This window comes from Cherax quadricarinatus, chromosome 73, assembly GCF_038502225.1.
Source record: "Cherax quadricarinatus isolate ZL_2023a chromosome 73, ASM3850222v1, whole genome shotgun sequence".
Classification (NCBI taxonomy): Eukaryota; Metazoa; Arthropoda; class Malacostraca; order Decapoda; family Parastacidae; genus Cherax; species Cherax quadricarinatus.
In genome coordinates this window covers 5499263-5521450 of record NC_091364.1, presented here as the reverse complement: position 1 = coordinate 5521450, position 22188 = coordinate 5499263, and the positions used below count along the sequence as shown (strand labels likewise).

At 42.0% G+C, this 22188-nt stretch overlaps 2 protein-coding genes across 11 annotated transcripts in view; one reads left to right on the top strand and one right to left on the bottom strand.

Moving 5' to 3' along the window:
- LOC128701145 (uncharacterized) overlaps positions 1-9508 on the top strand; it is a 36882-nt gene extending 27374 nt beyond the window's left edge. For all 5 annotated transcript variants that reach the window (XM_053794740.2, XM_053794739.2, XM_053794743.2 and 2 more), the window contains 2 exons: positions 514-583; positions 9068-9508. In XM_053794740.2, coding sequence (XP_053650715.1) covers positions 514-583; positions 9068-9298 — 301 coding nt within the window. In that variant the 3' untranslated portion in view covers positions 9299-9508. The remainder of the gene's footprint in view (positions 1-513; positions 584-9067) is intronic.
- A 960-nt stretch (positions 9509-10468) lies between these two features.
- The window catches only part of LOC128701144 (uncharacterized), a 59127-nt gene continuing 47407 nt past the window's right edge, over positions 10469-22188 (bottom strand). For 2 of the 6 annotated variants that reach the window (XR_011394047.1, XR_011394048.1), the window contains one exon: positions 10469-12029. The gene's annotated coding sequence lies outside the window, so the exon portion shown is untranslated. Of the gene's footprint in view, positions 12030-12323; positions 13328-15949; positions 16047-22188 lie in introns of those variants that run through there. The other 4 variants (XR_011394046.1, XR_011394050.1, XR_011394049.1 and 1 more) reach the window with 4 other exon arrangements.

Sequence of the window (22188 nt, the reverse complement as noted above, 5' to 3'; positions counted from 1 at the left end):
CATTGTCACTCTCCTCAGTGTTATTGATGTCTAGATTAAACATTATTTCTCTGATTTCACTGCGAGAAAGATTGGCATGCTGGCGAACCATTGTGAGCCTAAGATTACTGGGTGATACTACCCACAATGGCCTCAATTTTTTTCGTAGGAATCACGAGTTAGCAAGTGACCCAAACAACACATTTGAGGCCTAAAATGGGAGCACTCTGCAAATTTAGAGGCCTAGAAAAGCTTCCGTACTAGTACATTGGACACTTTGACATCACTTTTGTGATGTGGGTAGACTTGTATGTGATTTGAGATGTACAGAAATTTCAGGCATCAACAATATATAAAGTGAGACTATACTTCAGTAAAGTATATACTGTACCATATTCCCATGTCATTGGAGTAGAAACAAATGCTTGATTACTTGAATGATTCAAGAGCTTCATTATATGTATAACTTTCTATTGTTCATAAATTGTAATATATTATGATGGTTCATTGAAGTTGCATAATTTTTTCTACCAGGATAGCCTCTGAACCAGCAAAGCGGAATTCAAGTGGTGAAACAGAAATTTCTCCGGCTAAGAAAAAAAAAGTAAGTCTTCCCATTCTGAGCTTCTTCCATGATAAAATATCTCCTCCCTGGAGGATAAAGGTTTGAGGGAGGAAGGATGTGAAATTGGATTTCAATAAATTCAGAAATAAAATGTGCTGATTGTTCAACTTATCTGTAACTATGCTTAACAGTCTTTAATTCCATAATCATTGAAATTGACACCTTGGGTAGTTTTGAAAATGGGCTAGACAGAGGTGTGAGTAAGAAGGGTTGGGTTAGAGGAAGACCTGCCTGGCATGGGGTGTTAGGCTTACTGCAGTGCTCCTCTGTTTTTATTTGCATCTAATGCTAATCCTAATCCTGTGGGGATCAGTCAGTATTAGGAGTGGTGAATAGTTGATCCTCCATTGACTAGGTGCAAAACATGGATCATACTTTCACAACTGAACTTCTTGAGGGTGTCAGAAAATATATCAGTATTTAGATAAAGGTAGGGAAATCTTCATTGCATTTATGGATTTAGAAAAGACATATGATAGGGGAGCAATGTGGCAGATGTTGCAAGTTTATGGAATAGGTAGCAAGTTAATAAATGCTGTAAAGTTTTTATGAGGCTCACGTTAGTGTGTAGGAAAGAGGGAAATTACTTTCCAGAAATAGTAGGCCTTAGACAGGGATGTGTAATGTCACCATGGTTGTTTAACATATTTATAGATGGGGGCTGTAAAAGAAGTAAATGTTAGGGTGTTGGGGAGAGGGGTGGGATTAAATTATGGGGTGTGAAATACAAAATGGGAGTTGACTCAGTCACTTTTTGCTGGTGATACTGTGCTGTTGGGGGATTCTAAAGAAAAGTTGCAAAGGTTAGTGGACGAGTTTGGGTGGGTGTGGAAAGTTGAAAGTGAACATAGATAATGAGGGTATCAAACAATTTAGATAAAGATAACTTCCCAAGAGCCGGGGATCAACCTTCAGGAGCCGACACCTTCTGAAGACCCAGAAATCTTTACATATATCTCAAGCCTAGTAGCTATCACTTAGTACACAAGCCCCTCAAGGAAGGTTCCTTGATGTTGGTGAGGGGCTCTTGATTTAGGGAATTAGATCTGTGTTCTGTGGATATTGCATTGGAGGGAGGGAGTATGGAAGAAGTGAATGTTTTCACATTTGGGAGTTGGGTGGGGATGGGTTTATGAAGGATGGGGTTAACCATAGAATTGATGAAGAAAAAAAAGTGAGTGGTGCATTGAGGCATCTGTGGAGACAAAAAATGTTACCCATGGAGGCAAAGAAGGGAATGTACAAGAATATAGTGGTACCATCACTCTTATATAGGTGTGAAGCATGGGTTGTGAATGCTGCAGCAAGGAGGCTGAAGGCAATGATGATGGTATACTTGCAGTGTGTGGTGTAAATATTATGCAGAAATTTGTAGTGTGGAAATCAAGAGGAGTTGTGGAGTTACTAAAAGTATTATTCAGAGGGCTGATTATTATTATAATAAAAAAAGAAGCGCTAAGCCACAAGGACTATACAGCGCTGCAGGGCAGGAAGGAAGCGAGGGCATCAGGTGGCAAAAGGGAGATGGATGAGTAATAGGTTACGGATAACAGCGGGGTAGTGGATGGTGAAAGGGGTAAAGGGCAGCAAGAGACTGAACTAGAAAGGGCTGAGGGGAGTGCGAAAAGTATCATCAGAGTTTGTGGAGTAAATCAGTCGTTGTCAAGAAGTCAATGAGAGAGTCAGGATTAAAGGAGGGTCCATCAGCAAGAAGGGAAGGTAAAGAGAGAGTAGTAGAACGAAGACGACGTTGGAGGTAAATTCTGCGTGCTCGTTGATAGAGAGGGCAGTCTAACAGAATGTGGCTAATCGATATTGGAACTTGACACTGCTCACAGAGAGGAACAGGGTGCCTCTCCATGAGATACCCATGAGTAAGACGAGTGTGGCCAATGCGAAGGCGGGAGAGAGTGGTCTCCCAACCTCGGCACTGATGACAAGAAGACGGCCAGTAACCTATGCTCGGTTTAATAGAATGAAGTTTGTTACCGAGCAGAGTTGACCAACGTTGTTGCCAACGGGTGCGAAGGTGGGTAGCTATTGCAGCAAAATAGTCCAGAAATGGAACATCTCGATAGGAAATTGGTGGGTCATGCACTGCTGACCGCGCAGCAGTGTCTGCCTGTTCATTGCCCTGTACGTCGACATGACCAGGGACCCAACAAAAAACAATATCTTTATGTTTGGTAGAGATACGGCGTAGCCAAAGTTGGATACGGAGAACTAGGGGATGAGATGTATCAAATTTTCGTATAGCCTGTAGAGCACTAAGGGAGTCTGAGACTACTACAAATGATGACACAGGCATAGATGCGATACGAATAAGTGCTGCAAGAATGGCATACAGTTCAGCAGTAAAAATGCTAGCTGAAGATAGTAAATGCCCTCGCACGACGCTGTCCGGAAACACTGCTGCGAATCCGACGCCGTCTGAAGACTTAGAGCCATCTGTGTACACAGCGGTGGCATGAGAATGGGAGTGGAAGTGATCAAGAAAAAGAGAGCGGGAAGCCACCATAGGCAGTTGAGCTTTCGAGCAAGGGAGTGAGAAAGAACAGACCCGAACAGCTGGAACTTCCCAGGGGGGGTAGGGAAAAGTGAGATGCTACATGAACATATAAAGGTGGTAACTGAAGGGAAGACAAGAGTGAATGTAGGCGAAGAGAAAAGGGACGGAGCAAACAGGGGCGGTGAACGAATAAAGAATGTCTACTAATATCGGTGACCATTCTATAAATGGAAGGATTGTGTAGATCGTGAGAGCGTACATAGTAGCGAAGGCAATGGGCATCACGGCGATCAGACAAGGTTGGAACATTTGCTTCTGTATAGAGGCTCTCAACAGGGGAAGAGCGAAAAGCACCAAGGCACAAACGTAAGCCTTGGTGATGGATAGAGTTAAGGCTAGAGAGAGTAGCAGGAGAGGCCGCGGAATAAATCTGGTCACCATAATCGAGTTTCGATAAAACGAGGGCTGAATGTAGGCGAAGCAGAGTTCGACGATCGGCTCCCCATGAAAGATGAGCAAGGGTTTTAAGAAGGTTTAGCCGGCTGTGACAAGTTGCCTTCAGAGAGGTAATGTGAGGTTTCCAGGATAACCGACGGTCAAAGAGAAGGCCTAGAAACCTGACTGTATCACGTTCGGGGATACGGGAGCCATAGAGATACAAAGGATGATCGGAGATAACAGAGCGTCTAGTGAAAGTAATTTGGTGAGTTTTGGTACTTGAAAATTTAAACCCATGCGTGGTGGCCCAAGTGGAAACATGGTCGACCGCATGCTGGAGAGAAACTGCAATAAGGTGACAGTCAGCGCCTGCACAAGCAATAGCGAAGTCATCAACATAGAGTGATGACCAAATATTGGGTGGAAGAACAGAGGCCAAATCATTTATAGCAAGGAGAAACAGTGTTGTGCTTAGAACACATCCCTGAGGGACACCTTCAGCTTGGACGAAGTCCGGGGAAAGAACATTATTGACTCGAACACGGAAATGTCTGTCAGTTAAAAAGTTCTTAAGGAAGGATGGTAGATTGCCTCGGAGGCCTAAGGAATGGGCCTGGGCCAAAATATTATACCTCCAAGTTGTGTCATATGCCTTCTCAAGGTCAAAAAATATGGCAATAACTGAGTGATTATTCGCAAAGGCATTACGAACATACGTATCCAAGCGTAGTAAGGGGTCTATGGTAGAACGACCCTTACGAAAGCCATATTGACTAGCGGAGAGACTGTTGTGAGTCTCTAAATACCACATTAAACGTCGATTTACGAGGCGTTCCATCACTTTGCAAACTGCACTAGTAAGAGCGATGGGGCGATAGTGGGAGGCATCATGTCCTGTAGTACCCGGTTTGCGGAAAGGGAGAACAATGGCAGATTTCCACAGCTGGGGAAGAACTCCTTGTGCCCAAATAAGATGGAAGAGGTGTAAGAGGACTACAAGGGCTGACCGATGTAAATGTTGTAACATACGAATATGAATGTCGTCAGGCCCAGCTGCCGATGATCGGCAAGCTGAGAGCGTTGCCTCCAGTTCTTGAAGTGTAAAAGGCACATTATACTGTTCTTCTCTGAGAGTAGAAAAGTCCAAGGGTACTAACTCTCTGGCAGACTTTGAGGAAAGAAACGAGGGGCATAGATGGAGCCCTCGGGAAATACGGACCAGATGTGTGCCAAGTTCAATGGCAACGTCGAGAGGGTTTGCTACATCAACACCAGCGACCCGTAGAACAGGAGCCGGGTCAGGAGAGTATTTACCACTCAATTTCCTCACTTTTTTCCAGACTGCACTCATAGAAGAAGCAGAGGTGATGGTGGAAACATAGTCTCGCCAACAAGTGCGTTTAGCTTCACGGATGACACGGCGACCGATCGCACGCTTCTGCTTAAAATCAAGAAGTCTCTCAGCGGTTCTATTGTACCGGTACCTGCCCCATGCAGCACGTTTCAAACGTACTGCACGAGCACAAGCAGGAGACCACCAAGGCACGCACTTCTGAGAATGCCTGCCTGAGGTTTGGGGTATAGAATGAGAAGCTGCGGTATAAACTGATGTCGAGAAGATGTGTAGGAGCTCATCAATGGAGGATGAAGAAGGAACCTTACTAAAAGCAGTGAGGTGTGAGTAAAGATCCCAATTTGCCCGATCAAATTGCCAGCGAGGGCTACGGAAAGGTGATGAATAGGAAGGAGAAGTAAGAATGATCGGAAAATGATCGCTGTCATGTAAGTCTGGTAGAACAGACCAGGTGAAGTCTAGTGCAGTGGAGGAAGAGCAGACTGATAGATCGATGCAAGAGACAGTATGAGTACGAGGATCAAAATGGGTGGGAGTACCCGTATTTAAAACATGGAGGGGGTGAGAGGCGAGAAAAGCCTCCAACTGAATGCCACGTGAGTCACAATGAGACCCCCCCCAGAGGAAATGGTGGGCATTAAAATCACCAAGTAACAGAAGTGGTGGTGGTAAGGATGAAACAAGAAAGGCAAAGTCTGGGATAGAAAATGCTCGAGAAGGAGAGAGATATAAAGAACATATTGTAAACCACTTATTCAAGTGGATACGGGCTGCAGTGTAATGCAGCGAGGTATGGACAAATAGTTGACAGTACGGAATATCATTGCGTAGAAGAAGGGCACTTTCATTAAAGGTCCCATCTGAGAAAGGATCCGAAGAATACAATAAATTATAGCCTGAGATAGGTTGGAAAACAACCGAGTGTAATTTTGGTTCTTGTAAGCAAGCACCAACAGGGGAAAACCTGGAAAGCAACATCTGAAGCTCACCCCGATTACCCCTGAGGCCGCGGATATTCCACTGTAAATAGGCCATGATTGGCGATGAAGAAAATATCAGGAATCTGTAGGTAAAGGCACCTACGGACTAGAGGGGTTAGAAAAGTCAATGTGTGGTGGCATTGGAAGACGTTCAAGTAGCGAAGGAACGGAGCGTTGCGAAGAATGGGGTTGTGAAGATGGAGGAGAGGGAAGAGAAGGAACAGGAAGTGAATCAGTGTCCATTGAAGGTTTAGTCTCTGCAATATATTCTGAAATGGCTTCAAGTGTTTCTGAATTCAAAGATGTATGGGAGACCATATTGGAGATAGAAGGAGGAGGGTGAGTAAAGATTGGGACAGTAATGGACTGTACCAAAGTAGAGGGGGAGGGAAGAGTGTAAGGGACTGGAGATGAAGTGTAGGGGGGGACAGAAGAGGCAGAAACCTGGGAGGTGGCAGAAGAGGGAGAAACTTGGGAGGGGACGGGGGTGGAAGGCATAGTACGAGGAGGAGGGTGAATCTCCACACTTGTAATAGAGCCAGAGAGAGGGGAAGAACTAGGTACAGAGACTGGAAAGGTAAAGTGTGGAGGTGGAAGAAGGGAAGGAAGGGGCAAAGAAGATTTGAGCAATGTGGATTTTTTGGACTTCTGAGTAGAGGGGCGATTGGTAATAGGTGTCGTACGAGGTCTTGTCCATACTGGGGCTTGTGAGGAAGGACGCGAAGATGTGAGAACAGACTGAGTTGTAGTCGGGACGTCAGAGCCAAGGACAGCAAAAGGATTAGATGCCGTAGTGGCTATGGGAGGGGTAACAACAGAGGAGGCTGCAGAAGATGGGACCCCAGAAGTGGGGGGATGTTTGGAAACACGAGAATAAGAAACACGGGGTAGTCTCCCTTGGAGGCGGAGATGAGTAACTGCCATAGCATAAGGGAGACCTTCTGCCTCTTTGAGGCAACGGATTTCACGTTCATTTAAGTAGACCTGGCAACGGCGGGAGTACGAAGGGTGAGCTTCATTACAATTAAGGCAAGATGGAGGTTGACTGCAAGATGTATTAGAATGGTCGTCGGCACCACAAACTGGGCATTCGGCCATAGATCTGCAATATTTCCCTGGGTGACCAAAACGCCAGCAATTTCTACATTGTTGCGGTGTAGGTATCACCTTTCGAACTTGTAACCGATGTCCCGCGACATATACAGAGGACGGGAGTTCTCGGCTGTCAAAAGTTAAACGAGCCACATTGCAAGGGTAACGTCTCCGCCCCCGGGCAGGAAGGACATAAGTGTCTACTTTGAGGATTGGGAGATCCTGGAGTTCCAGCTGTTCAAAAATGTCATTGCCACATGACTGGAAATTCTGTTGGACTATGGTATGGGGCAGAATGACAGTACCACTACAAGAATTGAGAGAAAGATGTTTTTCAATAGTGATAGGAGTAGTATCGATATTCGAAAGGAGAGAAAGATCATGAGCTTGGGTAGCATTCTGGACAGTGACGATGCGCGTACCGCTCTTGAGAGCATGAAATGAAATATCTCTGCCAACGTGACGCAGGAGCGCTTTGCCAATACTATGGTCAGAAAGGTAGGCAGAAGAAGAAGTCGGTCTTAAAGTAAAGAATTTAGTCCATTGTGTGGTCCGAAACTGAGCGTGGAGAGGGAGTGCTTGACGTGTCGGTCTTTTCCGAGTAGAATGGGAAGGTAACGAAGGAGCATCATCAGGAGATTGACGTTGGCGTTTAGGAGTAGGACCGGAGTTGGTCCGGCGTGAAATGGGTGGGCGATTCGAAAATTGCCGTACCGTAGAGGGAGAAGCCGGAAGCATAGTCAAAGGAGAGCGGAGTTCAGACAAATCGAAGGAGTCAGTGGAAGCCCCGGTACCTGAAGCGGGTGAGGAAACAGCACCAGCAAGAGGTACAGGGGCATCAGGAGTGTCCGAAGAGTGGTCTAAACACAAGGCAGGGTCAGAATGGGGTGCGGTATCAAGAAGGGGCCCGGGGGTAGTGGGTTCATGGACTAGGGCTGCCATGGTTAGGTTACTCCTTTGCTTTTTGTTTTTAAGAAAAAAAAAGAAAGAAGAAAAGGAAATAAAAATAAAAAAAAAAGAATAAAAAAAAAGGGGGGAGCGGGGAGGAATAGTTCCCAGGAGGAATGAAAGGGCCGGAAATCTCCCTCCGCGCCCAAGAGGACCTCAACACCGCTAGTAGCGCAGATGCAGCATGGAACCCGTGCCATACCCTACCCTTCATGCCAGTAAACCAGCAATCCGGGATAGCAACCTCACATCTGCCGAGCTACCTCGGTGGACAAAAGAGAGGGCGGCCGGATATCCGCTACAAAGCATACCTCCTTCGGCCACCACCCCCGGAATCCGAAAGGTGGCATCCAGAGATACACCCGTCGCCCGAAAACCGGAGAGGGATCGGGACATCCCCAGGCAATCCAGATTCCACGGCAAACTACGCCACCGCCAAGAACCTCAACGGAATGGGATGGACCCCGGTGTCCTTTCCCCTACCTAGGAACTAGCGTGCCTGTGGGAGAAATCCCAAAGGCCAAAAAGAGGAAGGGCAAAAGGGAGGGGTGAGGAGGAGGAGGAGGAATGGAAAAAGGGGAGGATGGGATAGGGGAGGGGAGAATGGGGGGTAATTAGGTTCGGTCTGAGGAAGAAGACCGACAGGGCTAATTCCTCAGACCAAGAGCCTCTTCACCACGCCAAGGAGCCCCCCTTGAAGAGGTCAGAGGGCTGAAAGGGGGTTGTTGAGGTGGATTGATCATTTAGAGAATGGAGCATAATAGGATGACTTGGAGGGTGTGAAAATCTGTAGTGGATGGAAGGCAGTAAAAGAGGTTTTGTGTGCAAGGGGCTTGGACATGCAGCAGGCATGTGTGAGCGGATTAGATAGGATGTATATGTGTACGTACGTGTGTATGATAGGTAGCAAGTAGAAGAGTGAGGAAAGGGGGTTAACAATTTGAGGGTGACATTATGACATCACTGCCCAAACACTGAGGAGGGAAAAAGGGGATGACTATGGGAATGAACAGTAGTGATGTCAATTTATATTTTAATCATCACAGAATAATGGTGACATGGATGACTAAACTTCAGAAACGATGACAACTGAAATGTGAAATAGGACTTTCCAAAAGGTTTGACATTTATAATTCTTTCAGGTTGAAGATGGAAGCAGCGCTGAAAAAGTTGACGAAGATGCTTCTGAAAAAATGGACGAAGATAAAGCCAAGTATGAAGATGATGAGGTTGAAATGGTCGAGGCAAGTGGTGATAATTGTGAGGAAGTGGATGCAAAGCATAATGTTAATGTAAAAGGGAATGAGAAGCATGACCAAGAAAATGAAAGAATGGAAATGGAAAGTGGAGATGTGGAAGCTGGTGCTGAGTAGATTATATCTTAAGACTTTTTAAGGATATTTTATAATAAAGTACGATGGATTGATAACTTGAATGTAGTGATTGCTAAGATTTTTTTAGTTGTAAGGATAGAGAACGTGTTTTTTGCAAGGTACAACTTTTGGAGACTCCAAATGTTTTAATGTGTAATTAGAATATTGGAATAGTTAAAATAACATTCAATAAAATGTGTAACTTTTTTCTTTTAATGTTTTACTGCTTGCCTTCTGTAACTTGTATACTATTAAGTTTGGGGTGCAGCCACTCTACAGATGTACCCTAGGAGTGCCTGTTGAGTTATTTGTTCATAACCATTTAGTTTGGATACCAATAACATCAAAATAATTAAACCCTGCTAAAATAGCTCCACTGTATAAAGATTATATCAAAACAATCACCTATATTTGTCCAACCATGCAATTTTTGTCAAAATTTAATGTCTATTTTTAATTTATAATATGATGAAATTTTATTTTGATAAGATATAATTCATGTTTGAAGTATTGGTTTCCTAGTTATTTCTTACATGGAAAAAACAATAGGTATGCAAAGCAGTTTGGGCAGACAATCTAGGAGTAATACTAGAACATAAAATGTATATTGTATATGTATATAAAACTATAGATATACAGTATAAAAATAAAAGGTAATACTGTACTAATCCCAATTAATATATTGATCAATTAGTAAACACTAATATAATAAACACTAACAATGAAAAATATTTTTAGGTATGATACTGTAGATTAGAAAGGAAACATAGTTTATAACTGAATAATGAATTTAGTTGAACTTCAAATATAATCAAACCAATTTTAAATGTATGTAACTGTTACAAAATTAGGTGACTTGTTTATTACATTATGGCTATGCACAGCATTTTGGGTAAGCTAAAACTAGAACTTAAAATGACTTGACATGAATAATTGCATTTAAGATTATTGGAATGCTAAGTTTAACATAATTAAGTTTTCTGAAAATTATTAAATGTAATAATTTAGTAAAAAATTGCATATTAAAACAACAGTACTAATGTAAAGAGATATTAATACAAAATAGTATTGACATTTTTAGTTTAAATAACTATTAAGAGAGTAGAAATATAATGGTGGTGACAAGTGCACGAGTTTGAATGCCCGTTGGAATCAGAGCAAGCAGGTTGCATTAGATATATTTAAAGACAAGCAAAATGCTGACATAATGTACAGACAGTATAATCTCTGACCAGTGCAACCAGGTGATAAACTAAGTGAATTATAAATTATTATTATAATCAAAAAGAATGTGAATTATAAAGGATAAAATAGTGGAGTGATATCAAACTGCAGTATCTAGTACTTAAGAACCTAAAATATAGTAATGTGAAAATATATGCTCCCACAGTGAAAGACTGTTCCAGGGAACAATAATTTGCATATCTGACAATGGCAAATTCTATTATTTTATAAACAATGCTGAAATTTACATGTGAACACTAGTGACAACTACAAATTTTCATGTTGTAATAACAGCTCACATTTCCCACAAATATAATAGCTCATAATAAATAAGACAATTAGCTGACAAAGTGAAGATGTTAAATCTGGAACAGAATGCAGCCAAAATATCACTGAGTGGAAGGGGAATGCTAAAGCTCTATTATATGCCTAACAGTTGGAGGTTGACTTCAGTAAAATAAAATAGAAGGTAGCAATTTTTAAATCTTATATAGTGGCACCCCTAAATGTAACAGTCTTTGTTACCCATTATCCAATCAAATTATACTAATTCTGCAAATGATAAACAGTAAACCCTGAATTTTTTTCTTACATGCTTTGTTGTTAAGTACATTAATGTATTGTATTAAAAAATTAAACATTATGAACCCAATCACTTACATTTGTTTGTGTGATATGTAAGCTTTTCAGTGCAAAGGGTCTCAAGCTGCAGTGTCATTGATGCACTGGGGATTCTTTTTCTATTACCAAGAACTTGCGCTATTGTGCATTGGCCACCCTAGATATGTGGTCATCTTGTGGAGAGGTACCAGAAGCCACTGCAGAAATTGTAGTGTACTACAGTCTAAAATCTCAAGTTAACCCATTCATTAAGTATACCAGCTTCATTTCAAAAAACATCCAGTACACTAACAAAGGGTTGCTCTGTCTTCCTCTGACAGTTCCCTTTAATTTCTTATATGCTACTAGTTTCTAACATCAACTGTGATCTATGCCTACATTTCTGCTGTCCTCAGCACCTCTGCTTCTTCCTATACTCTCATTTCTGCCATTGCCCTGAACAGACTATATGGGTTTAGTACTTTCCAGGAATAATGTAAAATAATAACCAAGAATACTTTATTGGTGTTCTGACCCATGAGGGATTGTGCATTTTTGTGAATGAAATACCTGTAATAGCAGCATTTTACTAGTCTTTTTATACCTATAATAGTGGAAAATCCAGAACAAGCTCTTATGACAGATTTTGTTGTGTAGTTTAGCTGCAAGTTATTTGAAAAGCTGCCCCTCAAGGAAGATTTCTAAATCCATGGAACTAAACCTGCCTTCCCTTCCTTGGATTGATCCTGAATGCCTCCTATTTCCCCATGCACTGAATGACCTCTAAGGATATAAGTACTCCCCAAAGAATATAATAGTGAAGTCCCTTTTAAAAACTTAATCTGCACCTATCTCCCCTTTCATTACCATTGCCTGTATACTGCTGTATCCAGCAGAAAATGCACTTCTGTAAAAAAAAAAAAAAAAAAAGTCAGTGATGTTACAAAAGGAGACTTTGTAGCTTTTGATTTTTTTTTTACAACCGAAACTACACTCTCAGTATCAAATATATCTCACTAAATCACCCCTCAAGGGAGGTGATTAGATGCCAAGGAGGCTCTTGATTCAAGGAAATAAACCTATCTTTTTCTTCCTTGGATCAAACCTGAATGCCTCGAAGTGCTGTATGACGCCTACATATTTAAGTTACATTACTCCCCTTAGTTGTTATTAGCATCATCCCTCATTTTTGGCACTGACCCATGCAGGTTGAAACATGAAAATATTAGCCCTACATATTTACCTCTTGTCCATGAATGTAATATACTGCTAGTACACAGGCTAACTGCAGGCTTAGGGGTCATACAGCACGTGGGGAATGGGTGGTAATCACCTTTGATCTAAGGGAAGGACATATCACATGCTTTGGATCATAAGTACCTTCGCCAGCATCAAGGCATCTACATTCAGGCAAGAAATGCATGCAGATGTATGGAATAAAATACCATCAAGGATCTTGAGCTACCCTCCCTTCCCTTGGATGAAGCTATATTACTTCCCATTCTCCAGCAACTGTTTAACTTCCTAGGGACTTAGCATTTATGAATGTATGATCATTGCATCGAGATTAAATCCAATCGTGTCACTAATAAAATGTGCTAAACATCTACATATCAATGTACTGTACATGAAAAATAAAAATTGCCAAACATAACAGATAAAAACAAGGGTCACTCACACTGAATGGTTAGTCTCAAAACAATGGACATGTAACAGATGCTACTCATAACAATGGTGAGGCAAGTCAACATATGCTGCTTGCAAAAGATAATTGTCATATATAACAACTTCACAAATAATGGTCACAGCATAATGGTTGCATTATTGTATGTGATAAATGGTTTAAAAAAAAAAAGCGACAAGTTGAAGAATGAGACACTTATGCAACATATGAGACTCTTTATTGAGGAAACATTTTGCCACACAGTGGCTTCATCAGTCCAATACAAATCAGAAGGGTGTAAAGAGAGGAGGAGTCTTGAGGTAATCAGTCCCTCAGCCTGGAGGCGATGTGTTCAGTCCCTCAATCTTGTAGAAAGTACAGCATAGGGCTGTAGACATGGCTTACACACTGTAGTCAGGCGAGGCGAAGCAGGAGGAGGCAGGGTCGTAGTGGTACCATCCACTAGTCGAAGTAGGTCTTCGTCCAAAGGTTGGACAAGGTTGAAGAATTCTTTGTATCAAGATCCCATGATGTTGCAGTGTCTGACAGATGTGATAAATGGTTAAAAGAAAAAACAACAATGACAAGTTGAAGATTGAGACTTTCTACAAGACTGAGGGACTGAACACATCGACTCCAGGCTGAGGGACTGATTACCTCAAACTACTCCTCTCCTTACACCCTTCTGATTTGTATTGGACTGATGAAGCCACTGTGTGGCAAAACGTTTCCTCAATGAAGATTCCCATATATTGCATAAGTGTCTCAAACTTCTGCATTATTTTAGTCAGGGCAAGTGCTACACCCAAAGGGGTCATACAGCACCTGGATTATGATCAAAAACCATAAACTGCTGTAGGGCAGAGGGTGTTGCTGGATCTAGAGAGTAGCAAGGGTAAAGAGGATAAAAGAGTTTGAGACAGAAAGGGCTGTGAGGAGTGCTAAAGGAAGTGTAATAAGTCAGTTGCTGTCAAAACATCAAAGAGGGAGTCTGAGTCAAAGGTGGGGCTGTCAGCAAGGAGAGAAGATAAATCAAGGGCATAAGAATGGTGATGACATCAGAGGTAAATTCTGCTTGCTTACTGACTGACAGGACAGTCCAATAGAATATGGCAAACTGAAACTGGAACCTAACTATTCTCAGAGTGGAACAGGGTGCCTCTCCATGAGATACCCATGAGTAAGACGGGTGTGCCCAATGAGAAGACGGGAGAGCACAGTCTTCCAACCTTGGCATCAATGACAAGGCCAAAAACCTAAACTTGGCTTGATAAAATATAATTTGCTACGAGTCATGTTGGACTAACGCTGTTGCCACTGGTTGCGAAGGCGGTTAGAGATAACAGAAATTATAGTCTGAGAATGGAATACCTCTATATGAAACTTGGAGATCACGTACCACTGACCACACAGCAGAGTTCACCTGCTCATTACCCTGAAAATCAACATGACCAGGGACCCAGCAGAAAACGATTTCTTTGTTTCTGCTAGAAATGCTGTGCAACCGGTTAGAAGATAACAGAAATTATAGTCTGAGAATGGAATACCTCTATATGAAACTTGGAGATCACGTACCACTGACCACACAGCAGAGTTCACCTGCTCATTACCCTGAAAATCAACATGACCAGGGACCCAGCAGAAAACGATTTCTTTGTTTCTGCTAGAAATGCTGTGCAACCAAAGTTGTATACAAATAATTTTTTTAATAGCCTGCAAAGCACTAAAAGAATTTGAAATAACTACAAATGTTTAGGTAGGCATAGATGCAATATGATAGGTGCAATGAGAATTGCACTTATCCATATTGCAACATTGCTGCAAAGCCACGGCGAGCACTAAACACAGGTCTGACGACACAAGGAATGCCTTGTCAGCCGGACAGATCACATTATACTGCATTTGTGTTTATATTGCCATTGTCAGAGGATTTAGAACCATCACTATACATTAAAACTGCATGAGAATGACACTGGAAGTGGTTGAGAAAAAGGAAGTGAAGCAAATGTAGGTATTTAAGCTTTTGCACAGGACAGTGAGGAAGAACAGACAAACTGTTGGAACCTTCCAAGGAGGAAGAGAAGAATTAGATGCTAGATGAACACAAAGGGAGCAACTGAAGAGAAGTTAAGAGTGAGTGAAGACGAAGAGAAAAAGAGACGGAGTAAACAGGTGGCGAACGAATAATAAACCTCTATTAACATCCATTACTATCATGTATGCATAAGGATCATAAGGTCATGAGAGCAGACAAAATAATGGAGACAATGGGCATCACAGTGATCGTTCAAGGATGGTAACATTTGCCTCTGCATATAGGCTCACAACAGGTGAGGAGTGAAAAGCACCTAGACATAAATGTAATCCCTGATGATTGATGGGATCAAGTTTAGAAAGAGTTGCAGGAGAGGCCACAGAATATATCTGGTTGCCATAGTCTAGTTTCAATAAAATCAGGGCTGAATGCCATTGGAGAGTTCAACAATCCCCCCTCCCCCCCAAAAGATGAGCAAGGGTTTTAACCCTTAAACTGTCCAAACATACAGCTACATTTATGTGCATAGTGCTCCATTCATAGATCTACGTTTTATTTTACATGCTTTCAACCTTAGCACAAAAAGTCTGAATTGCCTAGACATGAGAGAATGAGTCTGTGCACTCAGTGTGAGCAGTATGACAAAATTCGGGGATGCCGGGAAAAATGCGCTCTTCATTTTAAACAAACAAAAGAAAAAATTTTTCCCCAAATATTCAGAGCAGCATGCAAGTGAACGTTGATCTACGTTTGGACAGTTTAGGGGTTAAGGAGTTTCAGCTGGCTATGGCAAGTTGCTTTCAGGGAGGTACAGTAATGTGAGGTTTCCAGGACAGTCAGTGATCAAACAGAAGGCCGAGAAATCTGACCATACAGTAGACAGTCGTTTAACGTGGTAGTTATGTTCATGAAAATGCCGTGATAGTTAAAACCGCATTAGACAAACTGAAGAACTTATGGGAAAAATAGGGTTACATTCCTGGGAGCCCCCAAAAAGCCAAACTTCTTTTTTAGACTAACAGATCTTACAAAAATAAAAGTGAATATGTAATTGTAGTTCATTGTCATGATATATTATATTTTTACTACTTAAGACTACAAATGCAACATAAATAATAGTATTTCTTACCTTAAATTGTGGATGCTGGTGTTTGTTGATCACTGAAGAGAGTGGAGAGTTATGCTGTGGCCCTACTGGGCTGAGGTGGATGGTAGAGGTTCTGGTACTGAAATAGATGGTTGTACTGGAGTGTGCATAAATTCTGTAATGGATTTCTGGGCTATTTTACCCTGCAGTACATTATACAGCTGATGATAAGGTATCAGCTGCAACAGACAATGCTTCAGAGCACTGCTTCTAAATTTGTCATGGTCCTCCTCAGTGAAAAAGTCTAACTAGGTCAATCAAGTCAGTCAGTAAATTAGTCAGTTAGTCAAGTCAATTATTATTATTATTATAATCAAGGGGGAAGCGCTAAACCCGGAGGATTATACAGCAGTCAAGTCAATAAGTATGTCAGTAAATCAGTCAAGTCAGCCAGTCAGTCGAGTCAATCAGTAAGTCAGTAAATCAGTTAAGTCAGTCAGTTATTTATCACACAAACTCATATATATTTATCTCATTCTTTTTAACTGTACAAACTGATCCAGGTCACAGCAGCGACCTGTACTTAACTCTGTGAAGACATGCCTTGTGTGCTCTCTGTGAATCTGAACAAAATGTCCTCTCTTGAGCAACTCTACCAGTAGCTAAAGGAAGAACTGAGGATGGCTAAGTTTGAGATACAGCGACTGACTGAGAAAAACAAGAAGATTCGTAGTAATCCTCCTGCTGAGAATCCTCAAGCCAAGAAAGGAACCTGGACAGTGGCTGGAAAGCATGGGACAAAGTTAAGGATCAAGAGGACGGATGGAGAGGTAGAATCAACAAAGATCCAGGAACTGTTGTGGAAACATTGAACCCATTCTCCATGCTACCTGATGAATGTGAGTCGACTACTGGGAGCATCACGATGAACGACGCCAAGGAAGGTAAAAACATTGTTGTTGTTGGGGATAGCCAGGTTAGGTACATGGATAGGGCCCTCTGCTTGAAGGATAGGTGTAAGAGGCAGAGGGTGTGTTTTCCTGGGGCTGGGATGAAGGATATTGTCAGCCATCTGGATGACATCATGAGAGGTAATGGGAGCAATCCTATTATCTGTCTCAGTGCTGGAGGCAACGATGTTGGCAGACTTAGGAGTGAGGACCTGATTAGCAGGTATAGGTCAGCAATAGAGATAATTAGGAGGAAGGGTGGGAACCCTGTCATATGTGGTATTTTGCCAAGGAGAGGAGTTGGTAATGAATGGTTGTCCAGGGCAATTGGTGTCAATTGCTGACTGGACAAATACTGTAAGGAAAATATGGTAACATTCATTGACAACTGGGACCTCTTCTATGGCAGAAATTACATGTATGCCAGGGATGGGGTTCACTTATCTAGGTCTGGGGTGGAGGCACTGGCAACTGCAGTGGAGGGAGCTATTAGAACTTTAAACTAGGAATAGTTAGTGGTATGGGTTTTGGCAGGAAAGCAGTGAAGTCCCAGTGTAGTACTAGGGGAACTAGTAATAAGCAGAATGAGGTGGATATTGGAAAGCCAGTGGCACTAGGTGACAAGGACAGTAATAGGTTTAGTGGAAAAACAGAAATGAGCAGGAAGGGTAAAGAAAAAGGAGGGTCTTTAAATATACATTATGCTAATACCCGTAGTGTTAGGAATAAGATGGACGAGTTGAGATTAGTTGCTAGTGCAGGTAACACTGACATATCTGCGATAACTGGGACGTGGTTTAATTAAAAAAAGTCAGGACATGCCTGCAGAATGTCACATTCAGGGTTTTAAATTGTTCCAAGTAGATAGAAGTATCGGGAAGGGGGGTGGGGTGGCACTATATGTCCGAGACTGCTTGAACTGTTGCATAAAAACCGGTATTAAGTCTGAAGTAACACATACAGAGTCTGTTTGGATAGAATTTTCAGAGGGGCATGACAAATTGATTTTAGGTGTGATATACCATCCCCCAAACTTAGATAAGGACCAAGGGAGACTACTATGGGAGGAAATTGTTAAGGCCACAAGGCATGATAATGTAGTAATTCTAGGAGACTTTAGCTTTTGTCATATTGATTGGAATTTCTTGACTGGGAATTTAGAATCAAACAACTTCTTAGAAGTAGTTCAGGACTGTTTTTTGAAGCAGTTTGTGACAGAGCCTACAAGGGGAAATAACCTGCTTGACTTGGTTTTGACAAACAAGGAAACCCTTGTTAATAATTTAGAAACTACAAAGGAACTTGGTACAAGCGATCACAAATCAATTACCTTCAGCATTAAATGGAAGTATGATAGTAGGGATAATTCAGTAATGGTCCAAGATTTTCACTTAGCAGATTACAATGGGCTTAGAGAACACTTATCATCTGTGGACTGGGGTAACAAAGAGAGCTATCAGTATGACAGATTTCTTAACACAATAGATGCTGCCCAAAGGACATTTATCCCATGTAAGGAAATTAGAGCAAACAGAAATGACCCAAAATGGATGAATAATAGGCTCAAATATCTTTTAGGACAGAAAAACAGGAATTTATAGGGGCATCAAAAGAGGCGAGGGTCATCTTATGAATCAGTACACTGACATTAAGAGGAATGTTAAAAAGGGGATAAGAAAAGCTAAACGGGACTATGAAATTAAAGTTGCTAGGGATTTGAAAACTAACCCAAAAAGTTTTTTCCAGGTTTATAGAACAAAAGTTAGAGATAAGATAGGTCCCCTTAAAAATAACTCTAGGCATCTTACTGACAAGGAGAATGAAATGTGCTCTATTCTTAATAATTATTTTATCTTGGTTTTCACTCAGGAAGACACAAACAATATCCCAGTAATAAATTTTATAGTGGGCCTGAAGATGATAAATTATGCAATATCATAGTCACTAGCGAAATGGTTATCAAACAGATAGACCGATTAAAGCAAAATAAATTCCCGGGTCCTGATGAACTTTTTTCAAGGGTTCTTTACCCTTTGACTTTTTCAGTCGTGTATATATACATCTTATGAGCCACTGTGTTTGATGTATATATACAGTGGTCCCCCGCTTTTCGTAGTTCCCGGCAACTGTAAATTTCGCCAATCATAGGGGTATTTTCGTATAAACATGGACTCGCTTTTCATAGGTTGACTCGCGAGTCGTAGTTCGTCCGGGACGCGCACCCACGGCGTGAGCCGGGGCGGCAGCCAGTCTGGCATTATTTACCAGTGAGCGAAGGTCCCCTCACGTGCTCCAGCGAAATATTTCATAATATTCCATTTATTTTAGTGCTTGCAAGTACTAAGCTACCATGGCTCCAAAGAAAGGTCCTAGTGCCAAGCCTGTGGTAAAGAAGGTGAGAAATACGATTGAATTTAAGAAAACCATCATTGAACAATACGAAAGTGGTACAAGTGTGGCCGAACTGTCCAGGATGTATAAGAAACCCTACACAACCTTATGTTCCATAGTGGCCAAGAAAAAGGAAATAAAGGACGCTGTTGTTGCAAAGGAAGTAACTATGCTGACAAAATTGAGATCACCAGTACTGGAAGAGGTTGAGAAGTTATTATTGGTGTGGATAAATGAGAAACAATTAGCAGGAGATACTCTTATGACTTCGATTATTTGTGAAAAGGCTAGGCAGTTGCATGAAGATTTGGTAAAGAAATTGCCTGCAAATAGTATGTGAGTGAATTTAAGGCCAGCAAAGGCTGGTTTGAGAGTTTTAAGAACCGTACTGGCATACACAGTGTGGTAAGGCATGGTGAGGCTGCCAGTTCGGACCACAAGGCGGCTGAAAAATATGTGCATGAATTCCAGGAGTACATAGAGGCTGAAGGACTGAAACCTGAACAAGTGTTCAATTGTGATGAAACAGGCCTTTTTTGGAAGAAAATGCCAAAGAGGACTGTTACGGTCCCCTGCCAAACTAGCGGTTAAATAGTTAACCTGCCGGCCGGCAGTACCACTGGGTACGTCATCAAACCCATTGTGGGGACTGCTGAGCCGGCCTTAGAGCATTAAGTACCCGAACACCTCAAGGTACACAGCTAAGCAGTAATTACCAGAACACCTTACAGTATAGACGTACTGGCAGTAGAGAATATTCTCCTGCCCATCTTTTGGTATTCTACTGGCCTTAGAAGCAGTACGTACCTAAACACCTCACGGTACACATCTACTGGCCTTAGAGCATTAAGTACCTGAACACCTAACGGTACACATCTAAGCATTAGTACCTGAACACCTCACGGTACGCATCTAAGCAGTAGGTACCTGAACACCTCACAGTACACATCTACTGGCTTTAGAAGCATTATGTACCTGAACACCTCACGGTACGCAGCTAAGCAGTATGTACCTGAACACCTCACGGTACGCAGCTAAGCATTAAGTACCTGAACACCTAACGGTACACATCTAAGCAGTAGGTACACCGAACACCTAATGGTACACATCTACTGGCAGTAGAGTATTCTACTGGCTTCTACTGATTTTAGAAGAAGCGCTCACCGCAGCTCACTGAGTCTGTTGGCCTCAGTTATTTGACGGCTGCATTCAGTGAGCTTGCAACATAGTGTGTGCTGCATCGGACCACCTTGCGGTGTGTCAACTGGTCTTGAAGGCGGTAGATAGTACTCACCAGATCATCTTACGGTGTACTTCTACCGGCCTTAGAGAGTATTTACAGGACTACCGGTGATGTCTGCGGACTCACAGCCTACGCTGGTCAACTGTGGGCCGGAGTCATCGGATGCTGTTTAGTGGGACATTACATGAAGAAAAGGTTGGAGTGTTACACTGAACTGGGCTAGGACCGTAGTGTGACACTTAAGCAAGTATGATGGAGTGGAACACTGAGATATGCTACAGGACTGTAGTGGAACACTGAGAAGAAAAGGGTGTCGTGTGACACTGAAGATGGCCTGGTTGTAGTGTACATTGAATAGTGTCATGTGACTGGCCTCGACAAAGACGCTATGCGGGTAGTGTGACGCAGAGACAAGGGTGTCAAGTGTGACACGGTTGCGAAAGTGTGTGTATTACACGGAGAAAAGGGTGTCAAATGACACGGTGGAGAAAGAGCGTCACAACTCGGATAAGTGTCGTGAGAAACGCAGTTGATTGTAATTTATTATTTTAAATGTTACATAATTTATTATTTTAGCATAGATATATATATAGTGACACAGTAATGTCAAAAGAGTTGTACCCTGTGTAGGGTCAGGAATTATTTATAATTTTAAATGCTAATTATAATCTATTATTGTAACTTGTATATATTATCAGATGTTTATTAGTTCAAATACCTCTAGACCAAAGATAGATGATTTTTATATTATATTAAAGATTAATTGATTTTCATGTGTATTTATGTATCCCGAACTCTTTATTACAAAATGAGTAAAACTACCATCTTTAAAAATTACTTTTTTTGTAATAAAGACCTTCATTACACAAGAGGAAAAGCCAATGCCAGGACACAAGCCTATGAAAGACAGGCTGACGCTAATGTTCTGTGCTAATGCTAGTGGGGATTTCAAAGTGAAGCCATTACTAGTGTACCATTCTGAAAATCCCAGTGTTCAGGAAAAACAATGTTATGAAGAGTAAATTGTGTGTTTTGGAAATCTAATAGTAAGGCATGGGTCACGAGGGAAATTTTCGTCGAGTGGTTCAATGAAGTTTGGCCCTAGTGTGAAGGAGTATCTCCTGGAAAAGAAATTGGATCTCAAGTGCCTGCTAGTAATGGACAATGCACTTGCTCATCCTCCAAACTTGGATGACCTAATTTTCGAGGAGTTTGGGTTCATCACAGTAAAGTTCTTGCACCCGAATACCACTCCTCTCCTCCAACCCATGGACCAGCAGGTTATTGAAAACTTTAAAAAACTACACAAAAGCAATGTTTCACAGGTGCTTGACTGTGACCACAGACACTCACTTGACCCTAAGGGAATTTTGGAGAGAACACTTCAGCATCCTCCATTGCATAACCCTTACAGGTATGGCTTGGGAGAGAGTGACTACCAGGACTTTGAACTCTGCCTGGAGAAAATTGTGGCCAGATTGTGTCGACAAGAGGGATTTTGAAGGATTTGGGACTGACCCTAATGAGCCTACGTCTGTTGTAAAATCAATTGTGGCACTGGGGAGTTCCATGGGGTTGGATGTGACTTTGGAGGATGTGGAAGAATTGGTGGAAGACCACAATGAAGAGCTCACCACTGAGAAGCTGCAAGAGCTTCAGCAGGAAGAGCAACACATCACAGCTCAGAATCTTGCTGC